The sequence below is a fragment of the Terrapene carolina genome, unplaced genomic scaffold (assembly GCF_002925995.2).
Source record: "Terrapene carolina triunguis isolate 2854851 unplaced genomic scaffold, T_m_triunguis-2.0 Scaffold62, whole genome shotgun sequence".
In the NCBI taxonomy this organism is placed as follows: Eukaryota; Metazoa; Chordata; order Testudines; family Emydidae; genus Terrapene; species Terrapene triunguis.
The window spans coordinates 21,568,514-21,587,960 of record NW_020664413.1 but is presented as its reverse complement, the minus strand read 5'-3'; the positions used below and the strand labels follow the sequence as shown (position 1 = coordinate 21,587,960).

The following is a 19,447-nucleotide window of genomic DNA, read 5'->3' as shown; positions in this document are numbered from 1 at the left end:
GGCCAGCGGCGCCTGATATACCGGCACATAAGTGTGGCACCACAGAGGGTGCCACAGCCAATCCTACGGATACTGCTAAGGCAAAAGTCTCCAACAACTGTGCACGTGGGCACGCACACCCCTAAAATGGAATGGACATGAGTAACACATCTCGAAGAACAACAGTTATGAAAAGGTAGGTAACCGTTTTGTCAGGCTTCAGATTGGGGTAAACTCTATCAGAACCCTGTCAATGCTTGCAGTTTTCCAGGCTCAGATTCTCTGCTGTGCAGTAGAAAGAGAGCTGATTCCAGTTCACCGATGCTTTGACTGGCTGTGCTGGGCAATGATTCCATCAGAGTGTTGCTCAGACTCCAGTCAGCTGGTCATAATTCTCAAGGGAACATTTGCCATCTGTAGATAGCCAGAGATCACAACCTGGCCATGGTCCATAACTCCCTGTCACCTTAAGATTGGGTGGGAGATGGCAGCATAGGAGCCAGCTAAACTGGCTCTATGCCTTTTAGGGACTCTCTATTGCCAGGGAAATCCCCAGTGGGAGAGTTTAGGCCAGTAACCACTCCCTTTGTTCTGCTGAATTGGGCCAGAGAATCTGGCCCTATGGATTTTTAAATCTGTATTTTCACTGACCACTGAAAAATATCCATGAGAACCTAAAGTTTCTTTTCAAAATGTAAAATTGGCTCTGCTGTACAAATTGTTTCAAAGTACTTTGTGTACTTTCACCCACAATAAGAAATGTACCTGATAATATATTAGTATGCCAAAGCTAAGCTTCCTTATACGATTATGTTTTTTCCTATGTTGCTGCTAGCTGCTGAAGCTCATTCCTCCATCCCTGCAAGGCTTTCAGAAAAAGGCAAAAGAGAGGGATGAGTTAAGAGAATGGCTCAGTTTCCTTCTCATACTTCTGATACTTCCTCTGTTTATTTCTTCTCTGCTGCTTTTCACAGATGGCAAAATGAGGTTTATTGCAGAAGAAAAGTAGATTCTGTATCTTCTTGTTTTCAGTAGGTATCTGTTGCCTTTTCAGTTAGCAAATGCTGTCAGGTGATCTCCTTTAACTTATGCCATCACAACTTCTATACTGACATCATATGACAATAGGATATATGTAGTACATTCTATCTGGATGTACCTAGAAATTTTCAGAAGCAGTTAATACTGCTGACTTATCCAGATACTTTCAAGAGTTTTATGCTAGAATTATATAATGAGATCCTTTAGAAATCATCATTCATGGTGCCAAACCTCTTTGTCCACTGTATTTTGACAGCTTTTCATGTTATACCCAGATTGTTCTTTTAAGCAAAGGAGAGATACCATTCTGTAATCTATAGAACAGTGCATGAATCTAGGATAGAATATAAACAGAAATAGTCTCATAATGGGAAGAAATCTTCTAATACAATAATTTTAAATCCTCCTTAAGTGTCCTTTGACACTTGATACCAAATCTCCGAAAGCTTTCAAGAGGTTTTTCCACAAAAAATAATTAGCATAATGCTGACTGGACACAAGAACCACAAGTGTTATATAATGGACTTCTGTTTTCAGAATGTTAGTTAGAATTGGAATAATTGGTTCAACCCTCTTTGTTTGAAAGGACAGGAGCTGTACAGAGGATCAAAAGAAATTTCCACCTGACAGTTCCGTTTGAGTAACTGCAGCCTTGAAAGCAGCTTGTAAAATCACAAGAATGTCATACCTAAATTACCACAGAAATCTAATACTTCAATTTAATATAGATCCTTGGAACAAATCAAATTCTGATGATTCATTCCAGTCGCTTGAAGAGAGTTTTTGTGGTTTGAGAAATCCTCATGATTATCATTTTAAATTGCTTTTGTTTTATAGCTCTTCAGGTGAGTAAAAAGGATGTCTTTAATCCTCTTTTTGGTGGCCACCATACAAAGTTACTGATTTTCATTTGAAGAAACTGCAGTGGAATCTGTTGTGAATTTCCTTCGGTTCCTCATCATCGTCATGTTCCTATTACGCCTCTGGTGATTAGGACAGCGACAAAGCTCCTCCACTCCTTAGGTTGTCATTGTATAATCCTCATGTTTAGGACTTTTACTAGATGTCATAGGGCTGAGAATAAAATTCATCCTTTCCTTATTGCGGATACAGATATGATTGAAGTTATGTTTAAAGAAAACATAAACCCTGTCTTCATTTAGACAGTATTTCAAGTTACTAGATTCCATCTCAAACACTACTCTGGCTAGTAGTCATTTAAGAGTGCTAACCAAAGATCTCAGACCCCCAAAAGGAAATTAACAATTTCATTAACTTTGACTCCCAGACTTTGTGGAAAAAAGGGCATCTTGAGTACAAAATATCAATATTACATGACGAGAGTGCAAATTCTGTGGATAAAACTTAAACCTTTACTTCTTAAGTAAGAAATTGCTGTGGTTGGTGTGCTCCAAGTTAATACAGATAAAATAGGAGAAAATAAGAAAACCTCTTTATGCAAATGAAATAAGTTCACTTGCCAAATCCATTGATAGAGATGAAACACCTGATAGCAGCCATTAAGGCTACTAGAGGTCTGCAAACTATACATTTAAATATTTCAAACAAAAAGTTAAAAGTAAAAAGAATAAAAAGCCATTTTTTTTTTTCAAGCGCCATCTGCAGACATCTCCAGACTAGGTATACTTACCCTTCCTTCACCTAAACTGGTCATAACTTCAGAACTGCTGGAAATCATAGACTGTAGACCCCATTTCTCATCAAGATCCTAATATATCCAAGGTATTTCAGAATGCCAGCCTATTATTACCAGACTGACTCCTTTTCTATAATAGGGAAGTAGCTACTAATATGTCTCCTGTCAAGTTTAAAAATAGTACTACATCTCCCATTACCACACCTATTAGTTTCCTTTCCACTCAGAGATATTCTAAATCAAGCATCTTTCATCCATTTAAACTTAATGTAAGCCATCCGGATAATAGGAATTAAAAATATTGAAATATTGTAGAAGAAAGTTCTTGAAATCACGTCCAGTCTGCAAGAATTGCAGATATAATCCCCATACTGTGTAAACCAACAATTAATCACATATACTATCATTCTTTCCTGATATTTGAGTTTAATGGCAGCGTGCCCTCTACTTTTCCCTGCGCGTGTGCAGAATGAATTTTGTTATGTGCACCAATGTGGAGGTGATGTCACACATCACCTCCATATTGGTGCACATAACAAAATAAATGTGGTGGTGGGGGGAGGGATTTGGGGTGCAGAGGGGGCTCAGCTGGGGCAGAAGGTTGAGGTGCGGGGGGGTGAAGGCTCCGGATGGGGGTGCGGGCTGTGCGGTGGGGCTGGGGATGAGGGGTTTGGGTGCAGGCTTCCCCGGGGTTACAGCGGGGAGAGAGAACTCCCCCCAGCTCTCTCTCCCTGCAGAAGCACCTGGGCTGGGGTGGGGAGAGGTGCCTCTCCTCCAGCCGCAGCAGTTCTGGGGCTGGGTTGGGGCCGGAGCGCCTCTCCCCTGGCTGTGGCAGGTCCGGGCCGGGGCTGGGTTGGGGCACTTCTCCCACAGCCTCGGCAGGTCCAGGGCTGGCGGAGAGGCATCTCTCCCAGCCGCAGCCCTGAGTGCTCGCGTGGCACTTAATAGGCTGCTGCGTGGCTGCACAGCTTAGAGGGAACTTAGATGGCAAATAGTTCCTAAAGATTGTAATTCTCACATTGGATATATTGTATGCTTCACTGCGCACTTTGAAAAAGTTGTTATTATATGAAGGGTTTTATCAAGATACATTTGACCAATTTTCTAAGATATTGGATCTGTCAATACTCAAATACTACACAGTATACCCACTTCCAGTCCTTTTATTGCTTTGGTTAATTACTCAGATATTTTGAGAGGGGAAGGAAGAGAAAATTTACTTGCAGAATTTCCATGTCCTTTCCTGAGCATGTTTCCTCCGCCACACTACTTGTCCTCTGGCCTCCTTACCTCGGAGGACCTTTTCCTCTTCTTTTTCTGCCTTAGAGTCCAAAACAATTTGTTTCTAATTAAATGTAACAATGCTACTTATTCATATGAAGGTATCAGAGTAGTATACAGACATTGATTAAGCCCTCCCACCACACCCCAGGAGGTAATTTAGTTAATGTAAGTAATGCATTTTTACAAATGCACATTCCCTGCTCTAATCACTGCTTATTGTGCAATGGGAGTCAGTTGATCAATGAAATTTCTCTTGACTAAAGAGAAAGCGACCCATGTTTGCTTGGGGAGCCATATTCCAAAGTGAGATGGATACCTCCTCACTGAAGTAACTGCTATATCTGCTTTTGAATTAACTGAAAATGTGATACGTTTCTCTCATTTGGAGAAAGAGACTTTCCAACAATTATGATTTAGTAAGGAATAAGTTCTTTAAAGATGTTGAATGAGAGTTGCTAGTACCAGTATAGAGTACAGTTGCTATTCTATGATTTAGGGCTTGTCTACGCTTAAAAGGCTGCAGCAGCACAGCTGCACTGCTGGAGCGCTTCAGTGAAGACTCTACCTACGCCGATGGGAGGGCTTCTCCCATCAGCATAGGTACTTCACCTCCTGAGAGGTGGTAGCTTTGTCGACAGGTCCCATCAACATAGCAGTATCTATGCCAGGGGTTAGGTTGGTGTCATTGCGCCACTCAGGGATGTGGATTTTCCATACCCCAGAGCAAAGTAGTTAGATTGACATAAGTTGTTAGTGTAGACCAAGCCTTAGCTTGTAAGTAAAAAAATGTTCTGATTCAACTCTATTTGCTACTGGAAAGAAAAGAAGAACATTTTGGATGTTAAACATTTTTTGTTTTCCCATAACTCAAAAACAGATTTAATTTATAACATGAAATTATGCAGCCCATTAGTGCCTTGGCATATTAAAAAAATAAATAAATAAAACAGCTGAAATATTGAGGTTTAAAGTGCATCTATTGTGCAAATGCATTAACAAGGATTTATAGGATCATTGCTGACCTTGCATGCACCGTATAATGCACAAGTTTTACATGTTACTTTTAAAATGTGTCAACTTCAAAAGGAGCCTGTAATGGGGTACATTCTCCCCCCTAGAACTCTCCTTGTATCTAGCCAACTCCCCTCCTCTCTAGGGAGTGACTGCAGACTCCCTCCTTGCAACTCTCTCCTATCACCAACTTCCTCTCTTTATAAGACTAGCCCAGCTCCTTCCCCAGGTGAGCTTAATCAGCCATTAGGCCTTATCAGTCCCTGGTTGTCTTCCAGGTGTATCCTATAAGGTTAATTGGCCTTTCTTATCTATTCAGGCCCCAGGGGGTGGACATCCCATCACAGAATTGTTGCGGTCTATTGTCTCAAGGGTCTGTGGATTAATGGTCACTGGGACATTTTTATGCTATAACTTTGGGCTTGTCTTCATGGAGCAGCAATTCTTTTAAAATTCTATTGTGTCCTTAATTTGTGTCATCTTAGATATTGCTAGAGCTCAGTTCGCAGTCTCATATATCATATACAAACCTGCCCAAAATCTTGCACATGAGCACATAGAAGTGATCTAAGAGTTCTATGTCTGAGAATTTATGTGAATTGTGAGATGATAGCTAATTCTGAATTTACAGACTTTTGTGAGTTTACACCTTTAATGATTTTAATATAGCTTTTTGCACTTTATAGGCACCCATACACATCTATATGCACACATGCACAAAATAGGCCTGATGGCAGGATATTCTAGCCCCTTTGAGCTGTTGTGGCAATGCAAAGGGACCAAAACCAGCTGAATCTAGCTGAGAATTTCCTTTTTTCCTAGGGCCAGCAGGGCCAACCAGGAAAGTAGGTGGCACTAACCTATAGTTGGCCCAGGTATAAATCCACTCTGAGAAACAGGAAGCCATGTTTGGCTCCCTGATGGGCCCACCCCTCCACTGTGCTAAATGGAAATTTAGCACAGCAGAGAATCTGGTCCAAAATTGTGCCTCTGTGCGTATATGTAAAACACACATATAGATAGATATGATATATAATAAAATATGTGTGTGACAGGGACATGTCTCAAATTATGAATTAAAAATGCTAAATTGATAGATGCTAAATTGTTGCACCAGTTTAAGGGAAAGGGATATCGATTTCTGTCTCACAGCCTTTTAGGGCTTTTGAATTGAACAGGGTGTTCCCAGTGGATTGGCTAACTTCCTTTCTTGGGAGAAAAGCTGTAGATGTCTACAGCCGAATGGAAGGGACCGACAGTGTGGTCTAGGAACAATTTTAGTTCTCCAATATGAACTAACCAAATAGGCTTATTGGAAAAGGTTTCAGGAAGCTCAAAATACTTAGAGGATGACTTGCATGGAGGTGGGTAACTCAGCTGGGCAATTATCTTCTCAAATGGTTCAAATGTTTGGGGATCACTACCCTAGATTAGTTGTATGAACTGTTTGAATTGGAATAGGTTTATGATTTATGCTCACGTGATCCCAAAATGTGGCTAGTTGATAAGAAGCAGAGGGACCTCTGTCCCACAGATCAGCTGGCTGATGAGTATGTAGTTAGCAGGTCTTTTTTAGAAGCCCAAGGGAGAATGACTCATTCATGAGACTCAGGACCGGGGACGCATGGATGCTCCCCAGAAATGGGAAGTGGGAAAACCCAAGCTGGAAGGAGCGGCAGCCCCAAACTAACCCTCAAAAATAAATCCCAGGGATCTGAGTAGTTTTACCTGTTAGGGGACACGGCACAAGAGCGCTCAATGACTATGTGCCAAGAGGCTGGCAATAGACCACTGTAGGCTAACATGTTGGCAATCCAGTAACAGGTGGCCAGGATGTTGCCTCATCACTACAGCCTGTGAACATGGTGATTTCAGACCTAAATGGGGTGACCACAGGCATTTTGTCCTAGTAGCAGTGGCCAGGAAAAGGTCCAGGGTTGGAGGGATACAGGTACTAAGGTGACTCTAGCTCAGACCTATGTGGTGAATCCAGATAAGATTTTCCTCAATAAGCACAAAACACTGCAGAGGTTAGGGGATCTTCCACTTAATGTATCTGTAGTTAACATATATATGAAAGTGGGATGGAGGCACCCAAGGATGTTGGGCTATATGAACATCTACGAATGGAGGTACTGCTTGTGACTGATTTGGACTCTTGGCCTTATAGAACTTGCAGCACTTTGGTTCTTACAAGGAGCAAAAGTCAAAAAGCCTTGACAAAGGAGTGCAGGTGGACAGACTGGAAGACAGTGAGTCACTGTCCCCAAGCTGTGAGCATGTGTGCCCTGGGGCAGAGTTGAGTGTTGCTGGAGTTGAGATCCTAGCTGAGACCGGGAAAACTAAGGATAATGGGGAGGAGCAGGCTATACTCCCTGCCCAAGCAGCTAAGTGCCTGCTTCGTAATTTAGGTTGCCTTAATGATATGCTGCTATGGCTCATGGCTCTGACACCAGTAGCCAGCTTAGAAGCATAAGGCCTCACCCTGGTTTCTCCCACCCTAGTTACTCCATGCAGGATGACCTCAACAACCCCTCCTGATTCCAAGTCCCCCAAAATCCATTTTCCCAAATTCTTAACTACTAGATACTCGGACTTTTCCCCTTGGTTCATCACCCTCAAAGGAATGAAACCTACTCCCAATTATCAGTTCACTTTGGCACACACAGTTTGTACAACACAGACCTGCTTGGGGTAAAAATAAATAAAAAGTTTATTTAATAGAAAAATCATAGATTCAAAGATGAAATAGTAAGGAAAGGCAACACCAGTTACACAGAAAATACACATAAAGATGCCATCTCAAGCTGTACACCTCTATTAGCTAAATTCCCTTTTATAATGTGAATTACTATTGCTTCTGAGCAATTTCCCAGCATGCCCTCTGTCCTAGAGGGTATCCAATGTTTCTCAGACAGCACCCTGCTTAGATGCTAGCTAGGGTTGCCAATTTTAGTTGGCCATATTCCTGGACATAATCTTCACATCACATAATCTTTAATTAAAGATTAATCTTTAATTCCTGGAGACTCCAGGACAATCCTGGAGGGTTGGCAAGCTATGCTGGCCCTCCATTTCTGCATAGAAATCTCAAACTCAAGCATGTTTTTAAAAGGTTTTTTTCTCTCTCTCTCTCTCCCCCCCCCTCCCTTTCTCCTGGCATGATGACTCATGGTTGTACAGAGTGGGGGAAACTCCCTTCTTTCTCAGTTTTCTAAGACTGGGGTTTTCTTTTCATTTTCAGTATTTTTCCATTAACTTTAATGGTCCACAATTGTCTTCCTGGCTGTACAGTGGATGAGTACTTGAAGTTGGTTTCATGTAAACAACTAGCCTGGGAAGTGCCCCTGCCCTGCTTGATTGCTTCACCCCCTGTTGTGTGAAATGTGTAGTTGCATCACAGTTATAGTTATGACTTGTATCTATTCATAACCATTACCTGTATACATATCACCTAATAACTAGAACATTATGTGCTTTCATGAAAGACCTTACTGGACGTATATTTATACACAATAACTTTGTATACAACCAGTTGATTGGATTGCTTATTCTTTGGGGTTCAGACCCCCTGTTCTCCCTTTGGGGTGTCTGGACCCTGATTGTCACACCCCTCCGTAGAGAAGCTGAGGGCTGCCGTGACCAATCCCAGCTCTGCAAACACTCTGCCTGAGGAATGCAGGGAGAGATACCTGAGGGATAATAGATTTCTTTATAGGGAATAGACTCCTTTATAGGGAATCTCAGGGGAGATTGAGAGTTGAGATGTTTGGAGATGATGGTGCCCCAAAAGCACCACCTTAAGCTGTTAAACTTGACACACATCATCTGGGGATGCAGTGCACAAAACACAGACTGTTGCAGAATTTTTACTGGTCTGGAGTCTTTGAGGCAATTAAAAATTATTACAAAACATATGATACCTGCTAGAGGGTGGGAAAAGCCTGAGATAAGTGTAAAACAGCCATAATGCCACTGCTTATAATAGAACCTTTTCAGGGTGTGGCCATGGATACTGTGGGGCCTCTTAGCAAAGTGACCTTGAAAGGAAAGAAATAGACTTTGGTCATGGGAGACTGTGCTACTTGCTGACCTAAGGCTGTAGCTCTGTACTCCAGCGAGGCAGACATGATTGCTGATTTTCTGTCAACAATATGCCCAGCAATGTCCTCGTGGACAAATGAACAAGTTTTATGTCTGCCCTTCACCAGGGCTTATGGGAGAAATACAAGGTCAGACACTTCTAGGCCTCTGTATATCACCCTCAAAGCAACAGGAGAGGGTTATTGAGACACTTTAAATGATGCTGAAAACCTTTGCAGATCAGCACTCACATGATTGGGATAAAAGTTTATTTATTTTTTGCCTGTAGAGAAGTTGCCCAAGAATCCATAGTCCCTTTTGAACCGCTCTTCGGAAGGAGGGTGCAAGGATCCTTAGACCTAATGAGGGCTGAATGCGAGAACAGTGCTTCTCGAGGGGGAATTGGTGGTGGAGTATATGTTGACTTATAAGGACAGGCCTTCAGATGTCATGTCTAGGAGAACATAGCTAAAGCCCAGGAGAGACAGGGCTGGTGTGACTGCATCACGCATGCCAGATCATAAGGAATGGGGGACAGAGTTGTGGTGTTGGTTGTGGTGTGGTGGATAAACTCCAGATTGCCAGGAAGGGCCCTTTATAATCATCAAGCAGCTCAGTTAGATAATGTTGAGGCATCTAGTCCTTCCCATCAGCACAGAGTATATCATGTGAAAATGAAGAAACCATATTGAAATATGGAGAATCTGGTCCTAGCAGTAGGTGGGCGATAGGAGGAGGGGGAGTTAGAGAATCCCCTAGTAAATCTGATGACAGACACAGGGTCCAGTCCTTCCCTGGACTCCATGCAGCCTTACAAACACCTGATCCTTGAATAACAAGTGCAGATGAAAGGTGCTGAAGGCTTATAAACAAGTGTCTGAAAGTCTGGACATATGACTCTTGCTGCCCACAGTGTGGGAGACAGAGTCCAATTAGCAGCTTTCCTTTCAGGGCTACTGGGAAAGTAACTCAAGACCTGGAAAAGGAGGTCAAAGGCATGCTGGAATTGGGGGAAATTCAACCTGCATACCATCTGTGGACATCACCCATTGAGCTGATACCCAGGAAGGATAAGACTATCAGATTTTGTGTGGATTATGCAAAGCTTAATGCCCTCACAGTTTCTGATGCATACCTATGACAGATGAGATCGTAGATAAGTTGGAGAGTGCACAACAAGATACCTTACCACAATTGACGTCACTATGAGTTATTGAAAGGTGCCTTTAAACCCTGATACCAGACTTAAATCTGCATTTACCACCCCTATGCGGCTCTCCGTTCCCTTTTTACCTCTTGGCCTCGAAGAGGCCCCTGCTACTTGTCAGCATCTGGTACATAAGTTACTGGGTGAGTCTGCGAAATTTGCCCTGGCATATCTAGATTCTATTTGTATCTTTAGTGAGACTTGGGAGGAGCGTGTTTCCAATTTTGGGAGGGTGCTGGACCACATTCAGACTGCAGGACTGATTGTAAAGGAGAAGTGTAAAGTGGGCATAGTAGAAATGGTCTATCTGAGCCACAGAGTGAGAAGCGGTTGCATTGGGCCACAGCCTTCAAAGGTAGAGGCTATTAAGAATTGGCCTGCTGTCAAGAGCAGGAAACAGACACAGTACTTTATTGGGATGACAGGGTATTACAGGAGATTTGTCCCTCACTTTTGCTTCTTGACTGCTCCCATCACCACACTGTATAAAAAGAGTAAACCTGAAAAAGTGGATTGAATTGAAGTGTCAAAGGGTCTCCTGTAAACTGAAAAGAGCCCTGCATAAAGATTCAATTCTGGAAAACCCAGAGTTTGACAAACCTTTTGTGTTTTTTCACAGATGCCACTACCACTGAGCTAGGTGCTGTGCTGATGCAAACCAATTCAAAGGGGGAAAGGCATCTGATTGTGTATTTTTAAGCAAAAAATTGCTCCACTGAGAAAGAAACTATGTAGCTATTGAAAAGAGTGTCTTGCCACTGCGTGGACACTTAAAAAACTACTGCCACATCTATTTAGGTGAACCAAATGCCTCTCCTCTGGTTCCATCAAATGAAAGGGTCTAATGCCAAATTATTAAGGTGGAATCTGGAGGTCCAGCATTATGACATGGAGGCAATTCATGTGAAAAGGAGTGCACTTGACAGTGCATAATAGCAGATGCTCTATCTTTGAGGGAGGTATGAAGATGTCCCTAGGGTACTAGGTTCTGCTCATCTTTGATGGAGGGCAGGGGGAGAGAGAAGTGACAGAGTGGGATATATCTGTATCAAATTATGAATTCTATTTTGTTGTATGTGTTGAACCCCTGTCTAAATTTGCCTTAAGGCAAGCCTATTGATTGCATTCCAGACAGTGGCCCAGCCCAGGAAAGGTGCTTGACACCTTCTTGAAGGACTGTCACTGAGGCCATGTCTACACTACCACTTATGTCGGCAATACTTATGTCACTCAGGGGTGTGAAAAAACAACCCGAGGTGTGGTGGCTTGCTCAAGGTCTTTCACACCACCTAAACTTCACATTAGGGCTGTCCACAAAACCAACTATATCCCCTATGTGCTGTGCAAGGAGACTCCACACTGGTCCCAATAGGTTGTCTTTAAAGTTGTTTGACTGGGTCACTGGATCCACGACTAGATGCAGTCAGTGTTTCAGAAGCTCCACGTGAGGCATAGACTGGCTCTGGCTATTATTCCAGCCTGGCTGAAGATGGATGAATTCAATCTCACCTAAACCCTATGTAGTGTTCTGGGAAAGGCCGAATACAGTAGTTAGGCTTTGAGTGGAGAACAGTAATTTTTCATCCAAAGCAAGTGAACATATACAATGAGAAATATTTATTATAAACATGATACTGAACTGTTGTACGTTACTTTGTAAATCTGTTGAATTTCTCATATTTTATTTTCAGGTCTAATCTCTTTTTTATATTGCTGTAGTAGTGGGGAAAGAAAGAAGGAAAAGAAGCAACCAAACCTTTGTTAGAAAATAATTCCCATATTGCGCTTACTCCAAGTTGAATTATTGTATTGACTGGTATTTTGCAGTTTTTAAGCACTAATAAATGGGAATTTTATACTGTAAAAGTATGTACTGCTTCCATAATTGTAGTCTTTCTGGTCCTTTATTGTCCATGGACCCCCAAATGGTATCTGGAGTCAAAAATGCCTTTTACTGTCTTCAGGTGGTCAAGAGGCCGACCTGACCACAGTGACATGTGCAGGTTGACTGCTCCAGTACGCTCCAAGGGGGTTGATAGATATGCCGTGATGAAACTCGAGATGGTACAACATGTGGCAGCCATCTTTTAACTAACACAGAGCCACAAGAATACATTAGCACTGTTCACTGCACATTGTACTGGTTTCCTGTCAAATATGAGAGCCAATTTAAGGTTCTGATCTTGATCTTAAAGGTACTTAATTGGCTTGGCAGTGGTTACTTCACAATCACCTCATCCCGTGACCATGACCTGCCATGACAGCAGGGAATTCACACTGACTGTGTACCAGGGGATTGGGCCTTCTTAGCAGCTGCCTCACATCTAAAGAATGCTTTTGCACAAGAAGTTAGATAGACTTATATAGACTTTCCAACTTTAGTCAGGAATGCAAGACTCATATTTTAAATTAATTTGACCACAAACACTTTTCTGAAGGTAGCAAATACTATTTTAAAATAAAACCTTAAAATAAAGAGTTTTAATTAAAAACCTACTTTAAAATATATCAGTGGGACTACTTGTAGTCTTTTAAGTCTCTAGAGAGTCTTCAGTCAGTAATGTTTCAACTGTAAGTGCCTGTGCAACCTTGACATTAAAATGAAAGTGGTTTGGAGATTTGAGGCCATAGATTTACAAGCATAAGAGTAAGACACATACAGGTCTGATTTATAGAAAGAGAGTTAAATGATTACAAATTAACTACAGATTTTAAAGTTCATTTATGGAGAAGGATACTTTCTAATATTTATTTTAAATAGTTAAGACTATTACACAATGTATTTTAAAATATTCCATCAAAGAAAAACTTAATGCTCTTTTAAACAAAGCTTGATTTAACTGTGTTGCAGGTGAACCTTCAAATAAATAATATTTTGATGTAGAGTTGATGGGTGAAATCCTGGCCCTATTGAAGTCAATGGGATTTTCAGTAGGACCAGGATTTCACCATAGGCCCTCTGTTTTCACTGAGCTGGGAAGCAGCAGTCAATATATGAAGAAAACAGCTTACATATGCATTTAGGTCATGTAGAGAACATTTTCAGGATATTTGTGAAATAAAGGTATAAGATCCAATATACACTAGTTTAGCATGTACAGAATTTTCCACATTCTGGTATCCTTAATACAGGTGTTTGCAAGTGCATTCTAGGAACAAATAAAGTAACAAATCATATCAACGGAAGGCCATGTGATGCATAATTCTGTCTGATTGTGTGAACCAGAATGTACTGTTCAGTGAAAAGGCCAGGCAATTGGCCTTCACCCTGGATGAGGCACATCCTATCTTTGGCATTATATTCCTGTTTTCAGACCATATGGGTCAGCAAAACATTGCTTACAGCTATCTCCAGTAAAGTAATATTAATACTGATGCAGACCTCTGATCAACAAATCGGCACCATAGACTGCAGTATTCAGATAAAGCTGAATCATCAGTTTATCAGTTTCTCAAAATAAAATTCATTCCTGTGTCTTCTTTTGTTTCCTCTACATAAATCAATAGCATGCTTACTTTTGTATGTGTATACACTTGATCAACAGGAAATTGTTAACTCTATACTTTTTGGCTGATTTAAATATAAGTTAAGATATTAAAATGTGATTGTAGTATTTTAAGGTATATTTCTACTGGGGTTTCCCTGATGAATCATTGAGATGAGTGGGTGAGTAATGCAAACTCTCTCAGTATTGTTTTTTTCAGTATGCTGCATTAACACTTACTTTTAAAGTGTGTATGGGGTTGGAAGAAAGGGTGGAGGGAGACAAGAATCAAGGTAAAGCCTCTATAATAACGATCTGGGAAACCCCATTCTACTAAAATGTGGAGCATTTGAAGTCTTTTCCTATATTAAATATTGCACTGTTTATCTCAAACCATCATCAAAGTCTGTAAATATATATAAATGCACACTACACACCTTATATCTTTTGTAGTCAGTTGACTTTTAAAATGTTGAACCATGTGTGCTGTGGATATGGTGATGGAATAAATTTCTCATACGTGTGGGATTATAACCGTTGAAACAATCATTACTGAAACCATATACCTTATTTCCTATAACTAATAGCAATTGTGTACCTATGGAATATATTAACAGTTATTCCTTTGGTTTTGGGTTATTGCTAAAATATTTTGTTGGACAGATATTTAAGCATGATCTGTAATGTATGTTGCCTGAATACGTCAATGAAGAGGGCTAATTATGTCTTTCTTCTGTGAGTTATGCTGACGTTTGTGAAACCGCATTTATGTATAAGTGACAGAATAAATGTATCTTCCTTAATAAATCACTGGTAAATTACAAGTTTCCTGTACCTACCTCGGTTTAAAAAATACTATAACTACTGTTTACTTAGAGTTCAAAAAGAGTATAAAGTTACTGCTTCTGTAACTGGTTGAAGAGTGTAAACTTTCTTGCTCATATGTTCTTCCATGTTGTTTTTTTCAAACATATATATTTATATTCTAGTTCTTTATATTTCTCAGAACAATTGTTCTGATAAGTTAAAAACATTTGACTGCTTACTCTGTCCTGTTAATGGCAGTTCATTGTGCTGTTACCCAGGAATCTGAGTTCAGATCCCTAACTGGGTACTTACTCCCCAAAGTTTGCAGTCATTGCTGAGAGAGCACATTTATTTCATAAGTGGGAAGACACACTTAAAGCTAAGTCCTCAGGTTTATATAGCAGCACTTGGTGACTTATAATATCTTTTTACCCCTGCCCCCAGATTCTGGGCCTGACCAGGTGCTGATTTGGCTCCCAGCATAACTTACAGTAGCATCAGGGCTGCTCTAAATAACACTGGTTTGAAACAGCCCTAAAAGACTGTTATGTCAGTTGGGGCTCATAAGGGCATTGTGTGCTCCAGCCATATCCCCTTATTCCTCCCCCAACCATGCTGGGAGTGGATTGTAAATGGGAGAGTGTGGTGTTAGCAGCATGGTCTTGTAAGTCAGCCAGTGATATTTTTTATTTTGGGTGGGAGGGGGGAAAGGAATCCTTAGCTGCCCATTTAGGAATTTAGCATGGGCAGTATCTGACCCCTTACTTAGTCTTCTGCAACATGCTCACCCTCTGGCCGACACTTGAGTCATGACTTGATTGTGTCCATATGGAGTATTATTATGAGACAGTATTTTTGAGGTGGGAGTTGAAATAATGGGGAGAAATGTCTCACAATACACCTAAGGTGTGTAAGTATCCAGTATGCCTGCAAATGAGTCATGTTATTGCTTATGTAACATTCACTTGGGACTTAATTCTTATTGCAAGTAGGTAGACTCTTATTAATATGTATCCTGAAGAATCTGCTACTGGATCTGCATATGGTACATGCAGTGAAGCAAATTTTTCAAGCTACACAGCACGGCACTCCTGAGAATAGAATCAAGCCATTAGTGTAACTTGCAGAATTATTGGCTCCAAAGAGCCACCCTTGAGAGAGGAAGCACTGTAATGAGAATGGAGAAGCAGATATATTTTTCTAATATTTGTTGTTTTCTTTGAAATGGGTAAAAGAATACCTGGAATGATTTATATTTAATTGAGGATTGCATTCCATCAGATAGGGTAAATGTTTTCAGACCATTTATCATCAGTGGCTTTTCAAGACCTCTAAGGAGTACATAGTACATATTTACCTTAACTTGGCTAGGTCAAGGGAAATAAAGCAAGAATAATAGATGTTACTGTGATATGTGAACAAAACTGGAAACCTTGTATGTGAAATATGAGGTAAATGTCTTCATCCAACATACATTGTAGCTTTTTAAATTTACAAAAATTACAAGTTATTTTTAAAATAATGTGATTTACAGTACATTATCATCATATATTTTTAAAACATAAGACTACTTGGCTGGGTTTTCCATCATTCCTAAATGATATCATTTTGCACTGCAGGGGCTAATTGCATTGCCTGTCCCTTATTTAATATTTTCTGTTTTAGTAGCACCTTTAAAAAACACCAAGTATAGGTTTCTAGATTGTCTTGTTATTAATCTGTGTTTAATATATGTAACTGGTAAAGTACCTAGAGCACATGACAGTAGAATTCTACAAATGCTGGTGAGTGATCCTTTGATGCTTTCTTGATTTGTCTTGGGGTTTTCCCCATTCGAGGCAGTTTGTGCAAAAACCCTTTATGTATCATATCATCTTTCAAAAATTGACTGCTGTTTGTGATTTTTCGTCCTTGCTTCTTAATCCTTACAAAGTGGGATCTACACACACCAGGTACACAGAGTATGAAGAATCAAATAGCCTCAGCTACCCAGCAGATAATTAAGGCAGAATCGAAGTTTGAATTGAGATTTTCAATCAGAAGCACACTTAGAGGGTTTATTTTAACATTTGCATAGCATTTTGTTTTATTAAAAAGTCTAAAAGTAGTAAGACAAGTATAGAATAACCTAATTGTCAGTAATCTTAGACCAGAAGGAAACCTGAGAACTGAAACAAATTTTTGCCTCATTCTTTATCTATCACAGAAAGGAACATAAAAAAAGAAAACTGTTGCAAAGTATTCTAAATAAAACCAAAGGGTACATTGTTGATTCAATTAAACTAGGTGTTAAAATGCTTTCATAACTAGTCTGATGAGGAAATTTGATCAGATGTTTTATGAACAAACTACTGTACTACCTTGAGCAGCTTGTAAATTAACATTAACCTCGACTCTTTTTTAATGAGTGACTTAGTGGAATTTATCAGACATTTCATGTGCCCTCTTTCTGAGTTAAATTTGCAAAATGCTTCCCTCCAATCCTTTTCATTCCCCCCACCCTCTTCCTGTGTGAAAATATTTATTTCCTAACACTTTGTTCTTTAACAAAGGTGAATAATCTAGCTTTGTCTCATCTGAAAAATGGCAACTCCAGCAGCACCGAAAGCCCCTAAGACCATGCTGGGCCATTGATTCAGTACTGACCAAAAGGTTTCTTTTAAATTTCATCTTTTAACTCTCTGAATTTCGGGATTTTTTCATTAGCTTGTTTTTTGATAGCTGCAACATTCTTGGAAGGCATTTTTACCCTTAATTACTGTAGGTACTTTAAACATTAACTCCAGTTTATGTTTAATGACTAGAACTATCATTTAGATTTTGGTAAAGGGTTATAATTTATGAATCCCCTCATCCCTCCCCAACAGAGTTGCTGAAAAGATTAGGGTCACAACCAGCGACTACTGGAAACTGTGGGTCAGGGATTGGGTGCTCAGTATAGTCATACAATATATAACATCGGTCTGAAGCACAAACAAATGAAGTAATCAGACCCAGTGTTACTCAGCCCCTGATAGTATGTTCTGAAGTGGAAGTTATCAGAGCAGCAGACACTGCTGGTAAATACCTAATCATGGTTTTGTTTTTAACATTTTTGTCCAATGGAGTATCCCTAAGCTTCTACAGAGCAGCTTTTCACCACCCCAAAACGTGACTCATGAAACAGATGAGCAATAGTCACAGGGTTTTCACCTTTCCCTTAATTTTGGGCCATGTGTTTTGCTTCCTGTGTGTCAGCAGCCCTGTGGGTGAAAGTGTGATAGCTTCCTTAAGACTACAATATTATTCTGTTTCAGCCATTTTGGAGTATTCAAGAGTAACGAAGTTTACATCTCCTATAGGGTCTGCAAGTGTCATTTTAGTGATGATCCCAGGCTTCAGTAACCTAAGGAACACAGTCCTGGAGGTAGACTCAAATTGGGTACCCCAGGATATGCCCCCAATCATGTTTCTTTTAAATCAGATTGCCTTTACTATGAAACAAATTTGGCTGAAGTATGTTTGAAATGCTTTTTAGTTTTATGTACTACCATTCAGAAGGTAAAATTGTATGGACAGCACCCTCAATTCCAGAACAGGAAAATACATTTTAAAAAAACTTTTGTAAAATAAACAGTTTTCAAATATATCTTATTTAAAAAGCCAATAACTAAAATTCAAAATCTAAGCATTTACAGATTGAGTATATTTTAGTTATTAGTTAAATTCTAAATAGCTAGTTTTTAATGGACTATTGTTGTGATTAATGGACACCTTCCTTTTTTATCATACTAATTGTTAATTAGTCTTTTTTAAAAAAATAAATATATTACCATGAAACAAAGATATTAACAGAGGTCTGTTAATAGGAGTTTTTTTCATGATCTATGTCTAACACACTTAAAAAAAAACTCACTAAAGAATAGACTTTGGGAATAAAAGGTTTCTTTGTCTTTGTCAGTTTTAGAATCCAAGAAGATTTGAAAAACGTGCAAGTATGAGTATTCTTCTAATTGAAGCTTTTTATGGTGGTTCCCACAAGCAGCTGGCAGATCTTCTACAGGAGGAGATAGAAGAATGTGTCCTTTACACACTCCCAGCAAAGAAATGGCACTGGAGAGCACGGACTGCTGCCCTTTATTTCATGCAAACAGTGCCAGCTAATGCTAATTACAGGTAAAGATAGTACTGTGACAAATAATCTTACAGGTCAAAATATGAAAGGATCTTCAACCAGGTCTCTAAAACTGAGCTTTCTGGTTTTTTTGCATACAAAATCATGTGTACTTGCAAATGGGCACTGAGGTGGGATATTGACCTTCTTGTTTTGCATGCTGGGTTGTGTTTGTGGAAAGTTGCAGGCATCCTTTTAGAGGCCTCTAGAAAAATATTGGGTCTATATCTCTAATACTGCAAAGTCTCTATCTTAAATTGTGCTAAGTTGCCGCCTGTGGGTGTGTTTCTTTTGAATTCTCTAATGAGTTTAGAGCTGGTGAAAGGGATAGGACGTACAGCTTTTGAGGCTGAAGTCCTATTTTTCCACAGATCAGGCAGAGTAATGCACAGAGTAATGCAGTGCAAGCTTCTCCACAGCGTCATACCAAGTTATCTGTAGAGTAACCTGAATGCTGTATGGATGTGTGACCTAAAGGAATGAGAGAGTAGTTAGTTCAGTCTAGTGACTATTCAGACCTTGAGCTCTGTAATGTGACCATATATGAGGATGTCAAATTGTTTGTTTTATTATGTAGACACAGGGTTTAAATTCAGCTGGAGCTGTCTGGAGCAGAGCTCCAGTAAATATTTTCAACTCCCCTGGAGGTTTCATAGCATGTTGGTGGGGGAACATGGAGGGCTCTGGGAAATACTATGAGAATTTAAGCCCTGCGTGGACACCTAGCAACTAGAACCTGA

At 40.0% G+C, this 19,447-nt stretch overlaps 1 protein-coding gene across 5 annotated transcripts in view; it reads left to right on the top strand.

Annotated features, from left to right (window-relative positions):
- The window catches only part of GTDC1 (glycosyltransferase like domain containing 1), a 258,004-nt gene that overhangs the window by 64,686 nt on the left and 173,871 nt on the right, over nt 1–19,447 (top strand). For 4 of the 5 annotated variants that reach the window (XM_024213651.1, XM_024213652.1, XM_024213649.1 and 1 more), the window contains exon 4: nt 18,495–18,709. The exons of the other annotated variant lie outside the window; for it this stretch is intronic. In XM_024213651.1, the coding sequence (XP_024069419.1) occupies nt 18,531–18,709 (179 nt within the window). In that variant the 5' untranslated portion in view covers nt 18,495–18,530. The remainder of the gene's footprint in view (nt 1–18,494; nt 18,710–19,447) is intronic. 5 annotated transcript variants of the gene reach the window in all.